Source organism: Trachurus japonicus, chromosome 12, assembly GCF_045865225.1.
Source record: "Trachurus japonicus isolate A0001 chromosome 12, Traja_1.0".
Lineage (NCBI taxonomy): Eukaryota > Metazoa > Chordata > Actinopteri > Carangiformes > Carangidae > Trachurus > Trachurus japonicus.
Window position 1 is genome coordinate 27,925,640 of NC_140918.1, and position 17,657 is coordinate 27,943,296.

The window sequence follows — 17,657 nt, forward strand, 5'->3', positions numbered from 1 at the left end:
GAGCCCCTATTCTGTCACAGCTGAAGCTCAGTGGCTATTCTAAGACCAAGTCTTAACCCTCAGAATATCCTCAGCGCCAGAATATGGCTATTTCTCTATTTACCCAAATGCATTGTTTTCAGTCTTCAATATGTGACATTTACAATACACAGAGACACTCATTCAACATTTGTAAGATCTATTATTGAGACACAAAGTACTATTACCACTACTACTACTGATCAAAATCACAGTAATTATGATCATTATTATTAGAACATTTTACCTTTTAAAAACATAGTTTACAAAGTGCTTTGACAAATAAAACATAATCAGTGAGCAATCAGTATAAATAAGGACAATTCGAGGGATCAGTATGTAGAAACACACACAGATATGGACACATGCCTGTAACAAAAGACAGAACACATGTGAAAACATCCAGTATGTGGTGTTGGACACTTCTGTATATGAGCTTAATTGATTGTACTATAACTATAACTGGAGATCATCTTATCTTCTACTTGCTGAACTGTTCACATGAACAGAAATTATGACCAGGGGTGCCCAAACTTTTGCACGCCACTCTACATACTGTATACTGTGTACTGTCGAGCAGCATTCAGTCACCTTTAATAATCACTGAATGAATGAAAATGCTGTAATCTGGGGCTGGACTGTGGGTAGCCTATATGTAAAGCATCTTCCTATCTGCATTGGATCTGATCCTCTAGCATTGACTATACAATACCAACAACTTCCTTTATTGCTTTAACACAAACACCTCTTTTGTGGCATTGACTCACAGTCAACCATCCAAGAGGTTCATAAAAGCAGCAGCAGCAGGAGGGAAGATACAAAGAAGATCAGGTAGCTGTAGATGTTTGAACTTTTACTCCTTCCAGTGGACCCGATAGGAAAGCTGAGAACTTGCGGATCTGGATGGAGTTCACAGGCGGTCAGAGCATCTGCTGGGATATAGGACAGCTTTGCTGGATCCAGGAGCTCAGGGTGACTGCAGGCACTTCTGGCAGGAGCCGCAGTAGCCGGGCTGCCCAGAGTTCTTGAAGAAAGTGTATCCAAGATTTCTTCACTGGCAGTGGCTCCGGACAAAAGTGGGTAATCTCCTCTTCTTGTTTGAGCATGGGATGTAAGCAGAGAGTATGCTGCTGTAACCAACACGCTTCGATGCTGATGCAGTATTTAATCATGACGTTTTAATGTCCATCAGTGAAGCGCAGCTGTTCGGCCACATCCGTGACTGGAGTTCAAGTCAACGGCCTGGTTTCCTGAGGTTGGCTCAGTCCAAGGAATACTCAATAGCTACTTAATCTTGCTGTAGGATTGTGTCACATATGACTGAGGGAAACAGAAATACGGAGCACACAGCCCAAACCAATCATCTTTTAATAAACAATAAACTATTTCCACCTGTTTGGAATGAGCACATCTCCTCATCTGTATTCCTGTCTCACTCGGCAGAGACAGGAAGACGCTCGGCTCGTTGCTTCAGCCTGCATCTCACTGGAGCATCACACATGTTCTGTTTTTCTCTGGACAAAATAACCAGAAAACTTATTGTTTTAGAAAATATCTGTGATCAGAAACTCTGACCTTTGTTGGAGATGTGATGCTTTGTGTGACACTCTCTTCCATATGTTGTATTCATGCCCCATGATAGATTTTCTAAAGTCAAAGATTATTTACTGTGATGTCCTCTGCACTGGTACAACCACTGCTTTGTCTGTTGGGTGAGCTAACGAAAGGTAGAGGGCTAAATGTCCACCAGATCTCATGGTGCAGAACAGCACTTATTACTGGATGCAGGATGTTGTTGGAAAACGAAAGGAGCTATATCGGTGAGGTAGCCTACAGTAGTGGTTTCAAGGAGTGATTTGACAAAATGGCAAAGATTTCCTCCCATTTTGGCAAACTGGCCCATCGCCATAATCCCGAGTAGGGATTGTGTATCTGATGAGTTTGATGAGGGAAACCAAAAAATCCTATTAGCCTCCGCAGCGTAGCTCTGAGCAGCTCACGGCTCTGCTCCGCCGTTCTAAAAATAGCTTGCATGACAATTAAAAGTAATGAACCTACTCCTAAAACTATAGGGATTATGGCAATGGGCCAGTTTGCCAAAATGTTGAATTATCCCTTAAATTCTATCCAGTAGCTACACCTGTGTGCATGGTGTGTATATAGTTGTGTGGGTGTATACTGTATGTGTATAATACTCCGTCTCTGTTGGATTCCCTCTTTTTTTGTGTTTTTTGTAGATGTTACATTTTGGCTCTGTTTTGATATGTAATGCAGGCTACTGGCATGTACTGTACAGATGCATGACTTTTTTTTCTCTGCTGAAAATCAATAAAAAGTGAATTACAAAAAATATTTCTGTGTTCATCTCTAAACCATCAGAGGCGTTTGACTGATGGAAAGGACCGCATTTTAATATATGTAAGTCTACATTTAGACATGTTCTGTGTTCTTTTTTTGTTGCAACTGCATTTGCTGTGTTTGTGTTGTGTTGCTTGGTACAAACTCAAGCAATTCCTAAAGATTTGGTCGTAAAGTAATACTGGGACAATGGGAGGGGTGGTCAGCTGGGAAAGGCCTTTTTTTTTTTTTTTACAAGATTATTCTTTAGTTCCCTCTTTGCATCTGTAATGAGCTTTGTTCATACTGTATGGTATTGTAAAATCTGAAACCAATGTATTGTATATTCTGAATGACGCCATTGCTTCAAATAAAAAATATTTGAAACATAAATTACTATTTTGGAACAAGCTAACAATAAGGGTGTGACGACAAAACATAAAACTGAATTATTATGTTAGAGAACCATGTAGCCTACAGATCTACAAAACATCACTGACACAGGGCCGGGTAGGAATGTCATCTATAGGCTGTCATCAGTCATATTGGTGGACTAGAAGTCATCACAGAAATGTAGGCCTACATCCAACAACAAGTCATTATTACACACAAATGAAAAACTACAATCTAAAACTGAGAATTAATATACATCATACAATACAGATGTCAAAGTTATCTGGGGTTATGTGGTCAAACTGATCTTGCTCAGACTACATCCTCACCGCTCATTCACATTCAGTCAGGACGGCTGTAGTTACTGTAAGGCTACGCTGTCCTAGGTACATAGCTTATAACACAATCTAACTATAGGAAAGCTCACCAGACCATTAACATTATTATTAATATTATTATTATTTTGTATCACTATTGACAACTGGTGTTAAGACAATTCATAGGCCTGTAGCCTATTTGGCATTCCAAGTGCCCCCGTGGCCACAGGGGCCCTAAGCCTTTGGCCGGCCTAAACCATCCATCTGGAGTTGCAGTGAATGACAGCCTGCAGTTTGCATACAGTTCTCAACCCACCAAACAGTTTGGGCTGCTCTCAGAGACGAGGAGGGATGGTGTCTCTCTTTGCTACAGTAGAGTTTTATCAGCTCTGCAGAGGGAAACACTGAGACTGGTATTGTAGTGAACAGCATCAGAGGTTGGTACAGGAGACCCAAAGGTTCAGAGGGAAAGCCAAAGTGTTCCTGCTGTTTTATTGGAATTCTGCACCTCAATTGTTTTCAAAAAGTGATTTGATTCAAAACACCAATATAATTCAGAATGTCTCATAGTGAGTAAGAGGTCTGTGATTTGTGTCTGTTCCACTGTCTGTAAAGGGCAACAGAAACACCCAGGACTCAGGAGACAAGAGGGAAAGTCCAGGTCTGAGATGCTTGCGGAGACCCATACGTGTGTCAGTATTGTTGTAGCGACACTGCTGACCAAGAGCGGCGTGGTGGACATCTGGACGAGGAAGGATTCGGTCACCTACACTGAGCGGCTGGTCCGTCAGACACTGCAGGGACTCACTGTGAGACCTGACTACCGCCCGGACGTCAAGGATGTAAAGAAGATCTGCAAGACCGTCCTCAGTGACCTGGAGAGGAAGTATGGTGGGAGGGGCAAACTCAGGAGCGCCATCCTATCAGAGCAGCCCAGAGAGGAAGCGGCCATTGTCAGATGTGTGCAGGCCTGCATCACAGAGCACTCTGCTGCTCAGGAGGAGAAGACATCTGGATGGAGACAGCACATCTGGGAGGTCTTGCCCCTCGTTGGAAGGAGCATCATCTCGGGCATCCAGGCTCAGTACACAATCTTACCTGTCTACAGTGAGAATTATACACCAGACCTCACAGAGATTCAGTACGGGCTCTAGTAGACTCCTCAACAACAGGACCAGGACCAGGACCAGGACCAGGACCAGCACTGAACTTCCCAAATAATCAAATTGGACAATAAAATTGTTGGATCGTTTTGATTTCTAATGAACTTCTTCTTTTGATCTATAAAGGAAGACAACATGTGACTTGATAGATGATATGACATATTTACTAGTCATATTTTTCATGTTGAATATTATTTTTAATGCTATATCTGACTATTTTGCAAAGAAATCTGCAAAGAAAATATGATCTAATTTAAATGAAGAAATGGAATGGGTTGAAGGTATTTCCCCTGAGGAAACATGAGGTAAACACACAAAATACACAAAATGTAGGCTAATCATTTAAATTCAAGCATCTTAAATTTGGACCAAAATAGACTTAAAGGGGTACTTCACCTAAAATGCACACACTATGAAACATCCAAATACCTCCATACTACTTGCCCGACAACTATTTCATGTCACGACTTCAGGACACTTGGGTCAGTACAGACGAGCAGTATGGAGGTATTTGGATGTTTCATAGTGTGTGTTTTGGATGATTCAAAAGTGAACTCTATCCGCCGTTGCCAGCCGGACTCCCCCTGGAACTACATTTTGTTTTCGTTTTGATAACGCTATAAAGTTCTCCAAACCCTTCCTTGGAATGACTGTGAGTAGAAAATTGGTGAATTATCGATTCTGGGTTAAGTATCCCTTTAAGTGGGTAACTTTCCAACGGACAGTACCTCTGCTCACTGGTTCACTGAAATGCAGTTCAAGTTCATGCTCATATTTCAGGTAAATCTCTCAAGAGACAGAAGTAGTTGTTTTATTAGGATTCTTCCCTTATAAAAGTGAGTGAGAGCTCTGTTATTCTGTCTGTTCAAGGTATGAATGTCAGACAGCTGTACTAGGATTGAGGTGTCTGATTAAATTAAGAGAAATTAGCTTTTATTTTTGCTGTTTTGATGTATTCTTTCAGGCAGTGGGTTGGATGGTTCCTGAACCTCCACACTTCTCACTTTACTCCAACACTCACCACTCACACTCTCATGTTTGTCCCAACTGGTTTTCCTTTATTGGGCCAGAAACACTCACACTCGTCTCTGCCTATTTACTGTTCCTGCAGACATTTGTGGAAAGAAAACACGGCTGTATACTGTGATTTACTGTGATTTCAGCTCTGCTTTCCCACCGGCGGCAGCTTGATCTCTCAGATTGGACTTTGTTTTCTTTAAGCATCTTTTGCCAAAAGTGGTCATTACATACAGCTGCAAAACTCACATAAAAACATTAAAGAAGACATTTTAAGTGGTCATTATTTTATTCTTGGTGTCTGCTAAAGTAGATGTGGTCTGGGCCCCGATCACACTGAAGGATTGAATCCTCTACTGACATCCTCTATCACAGTCTGATTAATTCCAGCACAAAACCAAAATATTTGGCCATTTCCAATGGATTGGACTTGTGTCTGTATTTTGATGTAGATAAATACAGATACAGATACATAAACACAGATATCAAATGTAGGCCTAATGTCAAAATTGAAGTTGCACTGAAAGGTTTGGGTACCAATCCCATATTTTGAAAATCATAGTAGCCTTTCATTTAATACATTTTAAAATAGATGTAATTATACAGTAATAGTGGGATCCTGTTTGTAATTTCTCAGGACTTAATTTATTCATTTAACACAATGATAGTGAGATGACACTGTGCCAAGAAAGGTCCTCAATCTACGGTGGCCCTGAAGCAACATACTGTAGCGCCCCTTGTGAGCTAGGTGCAAGGATTTGTGGGTGTTCTGTTGGTGTCGTATAGCCTACAGTTCGTGAATGTTTTTTATAAATTAAACAATGTGTAATGTAGTTGTATTCATTTATTTGTTGTTGTAGTGTTCAGTTTCACAACTGGCTCTCTTTTATTATTATTATTATTATTATTATTATTATAACCTTTATTTAACCAGGTTTGTCCCATTGAGATTCAAGATCTCTTTTGCAAGAGAGACCTGGCCAAGAATGACAGCACATAGTTTCAACACATAGTCACATTAATTAAGAACATAAAACAAACAAACAAACAAAACAAAAAATAGAATTTTCAAAATTAGTTAAAATAATTTACAAGATTAGTCAAACATTAGCACTCAATTAAAACATTTGCACTCCTGAAGCCTGGATGTGATGGAATTTATCATGGACTTGAATACATTCAGAGATACCAGACTTTGGAGTTTGAGCTCTGACTGCAAACTGTTCCAGAGAATCTAAAAGCTTTCTTCCCCATTTCTGTTCTCACATTAGGAACAGTAAAATGACAAAAGTCCTGAGAGCGGAGACTGTAGGCCCTGTTAGTCAAGATTAGAAGGGATGATAAATAAGATGGAATCATCTCAAGAATGGCCTTGTAAATCAGCACATACCAATGGCCGAGCCTGCGCACATATAAAGATGGTCTTGAAGACCTTATCAAAATATCTTATCTTATCTTATCTTATAAGTGAGCTATATATATATATAAGCCCCACTGTACAACTCCACTATTAACGTGTTAACAAAATATACACATTCTGAACTTTCTCATGCTCTTGAATTTCATCATGTGTGAGCTCGGGTCGTGGTGTGTTCCTTGTTGCTTAGGAATACATGAAAACACTCCAGCTCTGGTGGTTAAAAACCCAGCAGTGTGCCTGACAGTGCCAGCTGGTGACAAACATCTTTCAGACTCACCTGATGCCACAGGTCACAGAAGGACACGCCTCTCATGGCAGCGTGGCGAGCTGCTAACGTAGCTGCAGACAGGTGTCAGACGTCTCTAATGTTTACGACAGAGCCCTTTTCCCCGTGTGCTGCTGATGTCATTGGGGGGCTCGCTGTTATTAATGAATAATGTCTGGCAGCGGGAGATGAAGTGCCGGTGTAAGTTCGGGCCTAAAATCATTGCTTGGTTTCAGATGATGTCAGCAGAGGGAGAGAGAAGGAGCTCTTTGAAAAACAATAAACAAACCAGCGTCATAAGTCAGGGAAACAACTCAGGTTACAGGCCACAACAGGGCCACAGGGGCCTCATGCATTGACAGACTGTGGAGTCGGCCCCTGCTGATTGGCTTTGGGTTCGCGTACGGCGGGGTCCAAAAGTCTGAGCCCACCTTCCCCATTCAAAGGCAGTAATTCAAGATGAAGAAAAAAAAGAAAGTTTTCTTCCGGATTTCTGTTGTGTGAGAAGTCACAGCCTCCAACGCTCGACCGAGGAACCCCACAAAACTCCATCTGTTTACCATCAAGTGATATCACCACCGAGCAGCTGTCGTAGGATAATTACAATGGGAGCACCCTGGTGATAGTGTTATATAATGTCCACAAACATGCAAAGTATGCAACTGGTTTTATCCCCACAAGCAGGCGTAGGTTTGGTTTCAGCAACTCCGCCAACATACAGAGGAATCTCTGATGCTGTCGGACATCATTTATACCCAGTAACAGGCAAAATGAAAGTGAGCTTTAGGGAATGACTTGCTCACAGAGAAGAAAGAAAAACAAAATTTTTGCTTCTTTTCATCCATCATCATCATGTTTCTATTCAGGAGGTCCACCAGTGCTGCACTTCCCCTTCGTGATTTCACATTTCAAACCAGCTTCACCTACAACAACCATAGCTGTAAAATGCTGCTGATCCAATCTAACAGCAATGCAAGGCTAATAATGTAGGGCTGGTAATAGCAGCATTTCATTTGTTCACTTACTGTTACTGACCGTCTGCTGGTGAACGAGCTCCTGATGTGTCATGGTTCAAGTTATGTATTACAGACAATAGAGGAAGGACAGTGATGTGACACAATACACTGACTCCCCTGCCTGAGGCCTGGACAGATGGCACTGATGACGTACCACAGAGATCTGCTCTCACCTCTACGTAGTACTTATTTAGCCATTACACAGATACAAAAAACAAATACAACGTCAATGGTTATATTAAACTAGTTACTGAACAGACTCAGGTAAAAAAAAAAAAGCCTATATAACGTTCTTATCTTTAAGCCAGTCCATCAAATCACACCCGTAACCCCCTCAGAAATATCTCTGAAAACCACTCTCTTGAGAACTAGAAGCAAATGACACATTTCTAAAATCTATATTAAAAGTGTTCCAGAGTTTAAGGGTTCTCCCTTTAATCCCTTTGGTAGCACTTTGTATTTAAAATTTAGAAACATGTCTTAGATTCTATGTGCAAAGTCTAATGAAGGGATAGTTCAACATTTGGGCAAATTGGCCCATTGCCATAATCTCTATAGTTTTAGGAATAGGTTTGTTACCTTTAATTGTTGGTGCAAGCTATTTTTAGAATGGCGGAGCAGAGCCGTGAGCTGCTCAGAGCTACGCTACGGAGGTTCATGGGATTTCTTGGTTTCCCTCATCAAACTCATCAAATACACAACAACTCCAAAATGCTCTGGTGGACAAGTTGTGACCTGCACATTCACCACGCTATGAGATAATAACAGAACGTTGCAAGACAGAGTTGTTTTCAAGTTAAATTCATGCAAAACCACTGATGTGCGTTCCCATCGGAAACAGTTTTTTGGCAAGCAGTCTCTGCATTTGCCTCAACTCCGTCTCGTAACGTTCTGTTATTTTCTCATAGCGTGGTGAATGTGCAGGTCACAACTTGTCCATGAGAGTGTTTTGGCGTTGTTGGATTATGTATTTAATGAGTTTGATGAGAGAAACCAAGAAATCCCATTAGCCGTTCTAAAAATAGCTTGCACCGACAATTAAAGGTAACAAACCTACTCCTAAAGGGGTGATGGCAATGGGCCAATTTGCCAAAGTGTTGAAGAACTATCCCTTTAATAGTCCCACAGCAGTACAGTTGGGTTCGGGTCAGTGCTGTAGGAGTTCTCAGAAAAAAACACCCATGCATGCAAAGGTTCAACGTAGTCTAACATTTGAGGATAAGTTGTTTGGAGAATGCAGCCAGGCTCTTTTTCTTCTTTCTTGACATTTTGTCTCAACCTAAAAACAAAAGGCAAAAGAAATCTGCCAAGAGGTGTCAAAGTGTCTTCAAAGCCGAGAGTAATAACCATTGAACAGCCTGCCCTCTGGCAGCCATTCATCAGTCTCAGACACAGTTAGGATGAAGAGCTATGAAGTATGGCAGCAATGTGAGCGAGGGCTGCAGGTTACAGGGCCCGGCAGAAAGTGAGCGTGTTCCCAGATCTGTTAAGACCGACGTGTCAGCCGCTGGCTCGGGATCAGACAGCCACGGCCACGTTGACTGCTCCGGCTGCTCACACCTGTGATGTCAGATCGCTGCGGTGATTAGACGCAGACAACCGGCATGTTGTCTCACAGCTCGGTGCAGTGGGCCCAGAGCGGAGCCCTGGGGGACGCCAGCGACAGACACTCGCTATTTATCTCCCATTTACATGACAGCACCAAGAATGTGGCATGTGTGAGGATTAGCATTCCTGTAAGTGAGATTAAAACTACAGATATATGAAGCTGCCTTCACTCATGTTCGACAATCACATGTTGCCGGTTTCACTGCAGCACCTGAGTGCTTGATCTTCACATCCATTAAAGATCGGCTTTTATCCCAAAACATTTTCTGTTCCGCCCATCAGTCCTGCGCCAGCTACCTGCCATGACGTTTCTTTTAATTGTGAATGACACAACCATTGCCCTCATCTCAGTCTGGGACTCCAGAGACAGAGATATGCCTAAAGAACAGTGCAGGTGTAACAAGGAGAACTAAAGCTGGTATTAGGCAAAGAGGGGTCACTGCAAATACAAATTTTTCTCAAGTGTCTAAACCTTTTGCCTCGTCTTCTCCTTCCTCTCTGTGAGAAGACGGGTATGAGCGCTTGGAGCGTGTTTTGTCACCTTGGCCTCTGAATCACCCGGGAGTTGTTTGCCCTAACACTAAGGCCAAACGTTGTTGGGTGGCAAGTTTCGTCGTGCAGAAAGGCACTGACATCTGTCTCCCTCCATATCTTCCACCTGACTGAGCTCAAACCATGAGCCGTCTTTGTCTGTTGCCGTGCGTTCGCATCACCCTTTTTATGATCAATTGTTTAGCAAAGAGGCAGCTGTTTGTCTTTCACCCAGCGGCTCGACGGAGCAGAACAAATGGAGTTATTCCACTCATGTTCACTCGCAGCGCACACAAAGAGGAGGAAGGGATTTGTTGCTTGGTGGGTAAATATTGTTGCCGTCTGTCAGTCAGGAAGACGAGTGAAGAGGCAGGTGAATTGCATGTTCTGTTTAGTGACCCAGATGCAGCATGAAACAACTGTCATATATAAACTCTAAAATGTAATTCATGCTGCAGGGAGATTGGATTGAAATCTGAGGTGTGAGTGTTTGCAGAGCCTGTCTGTGCTGTGTGGAGGATCGGTCTTCCTGCTGCATACCTGTATGTGTGCTCTGTTTGTGTAAGACGTCTCAGGGGTCACTGGCAGGATAAGACGCACTAAAGCTTTTGAGAACATCTTGAGATACAAAGAAGGAAACTATTACAAATGCAAACACATTTCTGTTTCAGGTGAAATGGATGTGTTTGCTGGTCTCATCATACAGTAGTCTGCTCTCAAACTTTTGCTACAGCTGCAGGTTTTGTACAGTCTGAAGCACCAGCTTTGAAAGGATTTGACTTTGCACAAATTCTTATAATTAAACTGTTATTTGAAAGTAATGAACATAACTCCAAGAGTCAATAAGACAGAGGTAATTTTGTCATTTGTCAGTGGATCAGTCAGAAATCTGTCAGGAGCAGTGGAGCAGTCACAGAAGAGCTGCCGGCAAAGGACTGCGTAACTCCAACTGCTCATCCAGCTAATCAAATCCTTTAACTGTTGTTTGTAATTCAACTCGCACTATGCGTGCTGAACTCAGTCTAAGTGACTGTAGATATTAAACATTAAAGTATAAATGTTAAGTAGAAGTACCTGCAATTTGGCAAAGAACTTCCATCAAGGCATTAGTGAGAAATTGTGTTCCTAAGGGGAGGGACAGATGTACAAATGTATGGACATTATGGACATTATGGACATTATGGACATTATGGACATTATGGACATGTGGACGTATAGACTGATCATCAGAAAACAATCAACTTTCTGCTCTGACTGGAACAGCACTGCAACTGTAACTCTAACTCTAACCCAAACCACATTCAGCTGTGCTGGTCTTTGGCCCAAACCAGTTGCCGGTGTTACACCTCACTCTGTGGCCTGTCAGATTTTGTGACCACGGCGGTTGTTGCCATGCTAACGATGGCAAGAAGCGACAACAGTAGGTTCTGTTAATGTTTGTGTATTGTGGGAGTTCAGTCTCTCTGCTACTCGGATAGAGGCTCATGGTTTTTCTTCTGTTTGTTTCACAGTAGAATTGGCTGGTGGATGATTTCAGTGTCCACTTAGACTGAATGAATGAAACAGCCACAAGCTGAACTGTCTCATGCTAATACTTATCATGTAAATGTTTGAGTATAATCTTTTATTCCAAAAGCAATGGGGCTTTTGAGGGTTTCTGGACAAGACAAGTCAATATCAGTGTATAATAAGGTTACATTTGCATAAAGCAGAATTTTAACCCGTTACTAACCACTCGAAAAATATCCCTCAAAGCAGTGTTTTTCAACCTTGGGGTCGGGACCCCACGTGGGGTCTTCTGGAATTCCAATAGGGTCACCTGAAATGTCTAATAATTGAAAAAAAAAATTACTGATAAAAATGTTTTTTTAACTAATTATTATTCTTTTTAAAATTATGATTAAAAACACCACACAGAATTTTAAACAACTGTATTCTATGCTTTCACTTTCTCGAATATAAATCGAGATCAATTAAAATGCAGCATATAAAAATATCTGAGCTGAGGCATCTTGATTGATGTGATCATGTGCAGTCACATGATCGCGGGGTCGCCAGAAATTTGTGATGTCAAAATGGGGTCATGATCCAAAAAAGGTTGAGAACCACTGCCTTAAAGGGACAACGAGGAGTTTTGGAAAAGCAAAGCGTTTTCACACTACATTTATGAGCCTCCGCACGCACCGTAGAATTCTTCGACCAGCGCAAGACGGACTCATGTTTTCATTCATCAATAATTAAAGTCAGAGGTTCAAAGAGGTTCAGTTACCGTCGTAGTCCCGACCATAAACGGCAATACGGCGGCGTTATTCTCATGAGCGTCCGCGAAACCGAAAGTAAGGAAACGCTGGTCGGCTCGCCCAGCATTTCCACCATTAATTAAAATAACAAAATAACGATAGAGACAAAACAATATATTTATCGAAAATGGAGCCATTAACAAGTGTGGGTAGCGTAGATTCATCCACATTAACGTGAGACTTTTTTATAACCAAATAGAAACTCCTCGTTGTCCCTTTAAAGGTACATTTAGGTCAAGGTACCTTGTGCTTAAGCGCCATTAACTATAGACACTCATACATCTATATTTTAGTCAAAGGTTTCAATCAATTGATAGCTCTAATAATATATCTGGGTTGTTTGATGTCATTTTGTAAATAAGCATATGAACTCTGCTTCCACAGAGGTCGACTGGTGATGTCATGAAGACTCAGTAGGTCATGTCGCCCATTGAATAATATTGAAGTCAAAGCTCAGTCTGACACCACATTTGGAGCTAAGAGAGGTTTCAACATGACATGTGTAATGAGTATTGATCCATCTAAAACGGATTAGTATGTAACCTTCCATTTAGTTTGATACAGAATGACAGCCGTCCCAGGATGCAGTGACAGTACAGACAGGACCGCACCGAGTTGTCAGGTAACTGAAGAGAGGACTGTGGTGTTAAAACTTTACTGCAGGTTCAGTTAGGGTCAGTAAAAGAACTTAGATATTGTCCTGAGGGGAGGAAAAGGAGAGCAAGAGAACAGAGTAGACAGCTGTGTAATGGATAGCTCTCCACCTTCAGGCTACCTGGAGGAGATGACAGGTCAGAGCAGCCAGGTAGGAGAGAAGAGGCTGAGGGCTCTGGATGGGAGGAGGTGATCTGCTGTCATGGTGATGGGGGAGCTGCCTAGGTGTTGACGAACATCTCAGAGGGTTACAGACTTGAAGGCAAAACTAATTCTTGCGAATTCCTGTCATCCTTTTTCTCCTCATTCTTTGACTGATTTATTCTATTGTTTACAATCTAAATAATTTTCCTCTTTCCATACAGTACGAACGTATAGGGTACAGACAGACCAGACAACATGTATTCAAGAGAATGCATTTTTCTTTATTTGAAGTACCGACACTTTTGTTAAGTTAAGAAATTAAAAATGCATTCCAGACGATCTCGATGAAAAAATAAATAGCAAAGACATACTAATTTACACACTCAGTAAACCAACACAAACACTGTGATAAATATCACCAACAAAGTAATCAGTGGATTAAGGTGGTGTTTTGTACATCACATTGGGATTGTCATATTGTCATAGTTTTTAAATAGAATCTTCTGATTTATTGCACACCAGCGCGTTGGTGGGGAATAAATAAACTGCTGTCCGTCCTAACGTGTGACGCTGGATGCATCTGAAGAACAGTATTTACATATACAACAGTATCCTGTATCAGCTCAGTAACAGGTATTGATTAACCAGTTGGCTGCTTACTGTAGCTAGAATGACATCACTATGTTTCCTTAATCGTCCCATTAAAAACAACTAACAACAATAATAACTGATCTAAACTGTGTTACCTATAGAGGACCATGGAGTCTAATGTTTTTCTTTAGTCCCACTTTTCATAATGAACATTTTTCCTGTGGTATTTGTACAAATGTTGACAGCTGTCTCTCCAACAAAATGCACTCAGATTAAAGGTCTACAGCACCGAACCCCTCCCACCCCCCCAACACACACACACACTGACAGCTGGAGGTTACGACAGGCGCTCGTACTGCGGTTTCAAGTTTTCCCTTTCCTTTGGCTGGCGGAGGTCAGTCAGGTTTGTTTGGTGGATTGGGTCCTGCTTCCTGATCGATGTCTTGCAGGACATCCTTGCGGCCTTTTGTTGTGTGTCTGCACCCGTGTGCTCACCCCTCACGGCCCGAGGTGGTGTGATGATGGGTGGGGCGGGACCGACTGTAAAGCCAGGATCTCAGGAGGCAAAGTAGGACCTCTGCATTGAGTACAGACGGTCGATGGGGTTCCCCACCCGGGCCTGCAAGGAGCCCGTGTCCGTGGCGGTCATGAAGCAGTCATTTAGACTCGTCAGGGAGGTGTCGCTGTCCATGTCATGGATAAAGGAGTCGGTACCTGAACAGAGTGGAGAAGATATGAGGAGGTCAAACACAACGGAAAATTATCTAACTTTGGATTCACAGTTGAGATCTGAGCTCAGACTCTGGTCCTCGTTCACCATACAGAGTGTGACGCTCACCGTACGGGTTCATGTGGTCACCAGGCATCTGTGGCGGGGTGAGGCCCTGCTGGAAGGGGTCAATGTTGTAGCCACTGGGCTCCATGGTTACCAGGTGCTGAGGCTGGTTCGGAGGTAGAGGTCCTGAGTAGGAGCTGAGCAGACCCTCCATACAACCTGTCATCACCTCTGTAAGATAAGATAAGATAAGATAAGATAAGATGTGCTTTATTATCCCATTAAGGGAAATATGTCTTAGGTATTAAGGTGCATAATGACAAAACAGGACTGACAACAACAAACAAGTAACAATAATCACAGGTACAGCAGTAAAAATGGACATACAGCAGTGCTTGAGAATAAAATGCATTATCATGTGCAAAATTTTCAATGCGTATAAATACTGTAGTTTGTGAAATAATTAGAAGCAAGTATTAATTAAAATAGTTCAATGAAAAATTAAAGCAGAAGTAAGCGGAATATTTGTGTTAATATAAGTCTTAAATAGTTATATCTTCCAACAGCAATCACTTATATAGAGTGTTTGGTCTGAAACACGGGTCTGTCAGTCACTCTGCTCTGCTGTAAGCCGAGGAGAAAACTTTCCTTGTATCCTACAACTTCTTCTGGCTTCTGGCTCAGGTCAGTAAATGCTGTGCTCTGGGATGTTAGGATGATATTTCATTTCACAGCTCTGTGTCAGTGACAGTCAGTCAGTGTTTAAGCTGTCTGTCCACACCATTATCATGGACGCAATATCTTAGTATTATCATATCGTTGCTTTATAACAAAGACATTTTATGCACCAAGTTCTTTACATGAAAACACATGACATGAACATTAAATACATGCATTGATGTTAAATCAAAGACAATGCGTAAAATGAGAAATCAAAACAGAAGTGCAGAGCAGTGCAGAAAGTGCAAAATATCAGAGCCAGTTAAAGGGGAACTATGCAAGTCTGGCCACTTTTCCTCTGTGTTGCTAACCCTCCGCATGGTCATGTGCATTTGTTTACAACAAAGCCAGAGAGAAATCAATCCATGGAGTGGAGGATAACGTTATATAACATATAAGATGTTACAAGGTGTATATCTGTGCCTTAACTGTCATGAACAAAAGATTACGGGTTACGGAGCGTGTTTGTGTCGCTGTGTGCAGAGACGAGAGCTGGGACACTGGGGGGGGTGGCCAGATACTACACTGATGTTGCAAGGTTGATTTTCAGCCATGAGACGCCAAGTGAAGACAGAGAGCCTCCATTCTCACTCGTAACAAGTCACAAGTCATCTAGTTAACTATCACAATTACTCCGGAGCTTTTTAATTAAGGTAAAAATGTAGCATAGCCACGGGAGAAATCCTTAGTTTCTCTTTAAAGGCTCAGGTGAAGAGCTAAATACTCAGTTTTCTTTTCAAAACATGTGTAACTCAGCACTTGTGGTTCAATGCTTTGTCTCAGCATTAAGACCATTGAACAACAAGGGCCAAAAGTGTCTCATCTGGATTTGATCCCCATTTCTGAAATGACCGCAAATGGGCCTTTTGGGCCTTTTCACACTGTGTTGCTTTCACAGTTTCATTGATTTATTTCATTCCTTTGTCTCATGGACAGACTCTAAAGGCCTTCTTGCCTGCATGATCATATATAATCTGTAAATACCCCAAAGCAGCAGAAAAGAGGATTCTCTTGTTCCCTAGAGCTTTGAACACCAAACATCCCCACACATGCTCCCCCCCACGCCTTTTCTACACATTACCAATCATCATTACGCATCAAATACATTCTTATTTAAACATAATGTATAGTGTAAATGCATAATCATAACTGACTGTACGATTGTGGAGATGCCTCACTTGTCAACGCCTCATCTCCTCCTATAACATCAACTTCAAACAACCTCCATTTGCCGGTTTGCTTTGCTCATTTGGTTAACAGCAGCAGCTTCCACTATAATAAACCCGGCTGCTATGTCAATATTGACACACTGGAAGTCCCCGAACAGATAGAGGCAGTGCTTGCCAAAGCACTGAGACACTTATCTATACTGTCTGCTCGTATCTGCTGTGAGACCACAGTGGCAATAAGCCTGCTAGCCACCACGAGCTGTGCTGCAGAGAGAACCGTGGCTCCCACTTTTACAGCTCTTATTTACCAGCAGAGACGTGGCTCTGGCTTCAGAGTGTGGGACTCACGCTAAAGCCCACAAAACTGGGAGTGTTTGCCGAGTGACTCTCCTCTGTTTGTTGTTCCCGTAATAAATTTAATATTTTAAGCTCTTTTGCCAAATAATTCATCAATTACCAATTACCAAGTTGTGACGGACAGATTACAGATAGACGTCACTGGTGCGCTTCCTCCTGTAACACTGGAGGAGAGAGCAGCCGAGGAGCTAACCAGCACAGTCAACACACACAGATGATAAATCCTCACCTTGGCCTAGCCTTTGGCTGCTGTGTTGCTCCTGCTGTTGCTGCTGCCTGCGGGCTAGCTTCTTCATCTGTAAATAAATAAACACAGAAAATAGCTCAGTGTGCGGCTCAAGACCAGGAAACACACAAACAACCAAAATGTCAAAGAGCTCACTTGACAATTCAGTTATATTTGAGATGTTGCATGAATAAAATAATGATGCTAAAGTATTAAATGTTATGTTAATTTCAAACCAGTGCATTAAATATTTGAAATATTAAATGACAACATAAATATTTAAAAGATTAAGTATAATATTTTAAACTTCAGCAAATGTATTTCAGTGTATTTCAGTGTGAGGTGGTTTATTTTTAAAACTTCTGTGACCAACCAGCACCTGAGTCTTATTCTGGCTGTACAGTGGGAATTGTATTAATGTTATAATCATTTTAAGCCTGAGGTATTACAGTATGTAGAATTCAATCGTGTCTTTGCTGCAACTAAAAAATGTGCTTTGACTTATTTGAATATTATGGCCATTAAATCAAATATAGACCCAAGGTCATTGTGATTACTAGAAAAATGTATCTCCACAATGCACCTTCATGATATGATACATGACAGTGAAAAATATGTGTATAGATCCACTACATA

At 41.7% G+C, this 17,657-nt stretch overlaps 1 protein-coding gene across 1 annotated transcript in view; it reads right to left on the reverse strand.

Annotated features, from left to right (window-relative positions):
- Nucleotides 1-13,446: 13,446 nt before the first annotated feature.
- LOC146977706 (LIM homeobox transcription factor 1-beta-like) overlaps nucleotides 13,447-17,657 on the reverse strand; it is a 46,620-nt gene continuing 42,409 nt past the window's right edge. The window contains exons 6-8 of the mRNA XM_085792458.1: nucleotides 17,025-17,091; nucleotides 14,613-14,780; nucleotides 13,447-14,488 (exon numbers count right to left, since the gene is read on the reverse strand). Coding sequence (XP_085648584.1) covers nucleotides 14,331-14,488; nucleotides 14,613-14,780; nucleotides 17,025-17,091 — 393 coding nt within the window. The 3' untranslated portion in view covers nucleotides 13,447-14,330. The remainder of the gene's footprint in view (nucleotides 14,489-14,612; nucleotides 14,781-17,024; nucleotides 17,092-17,657) is intronic.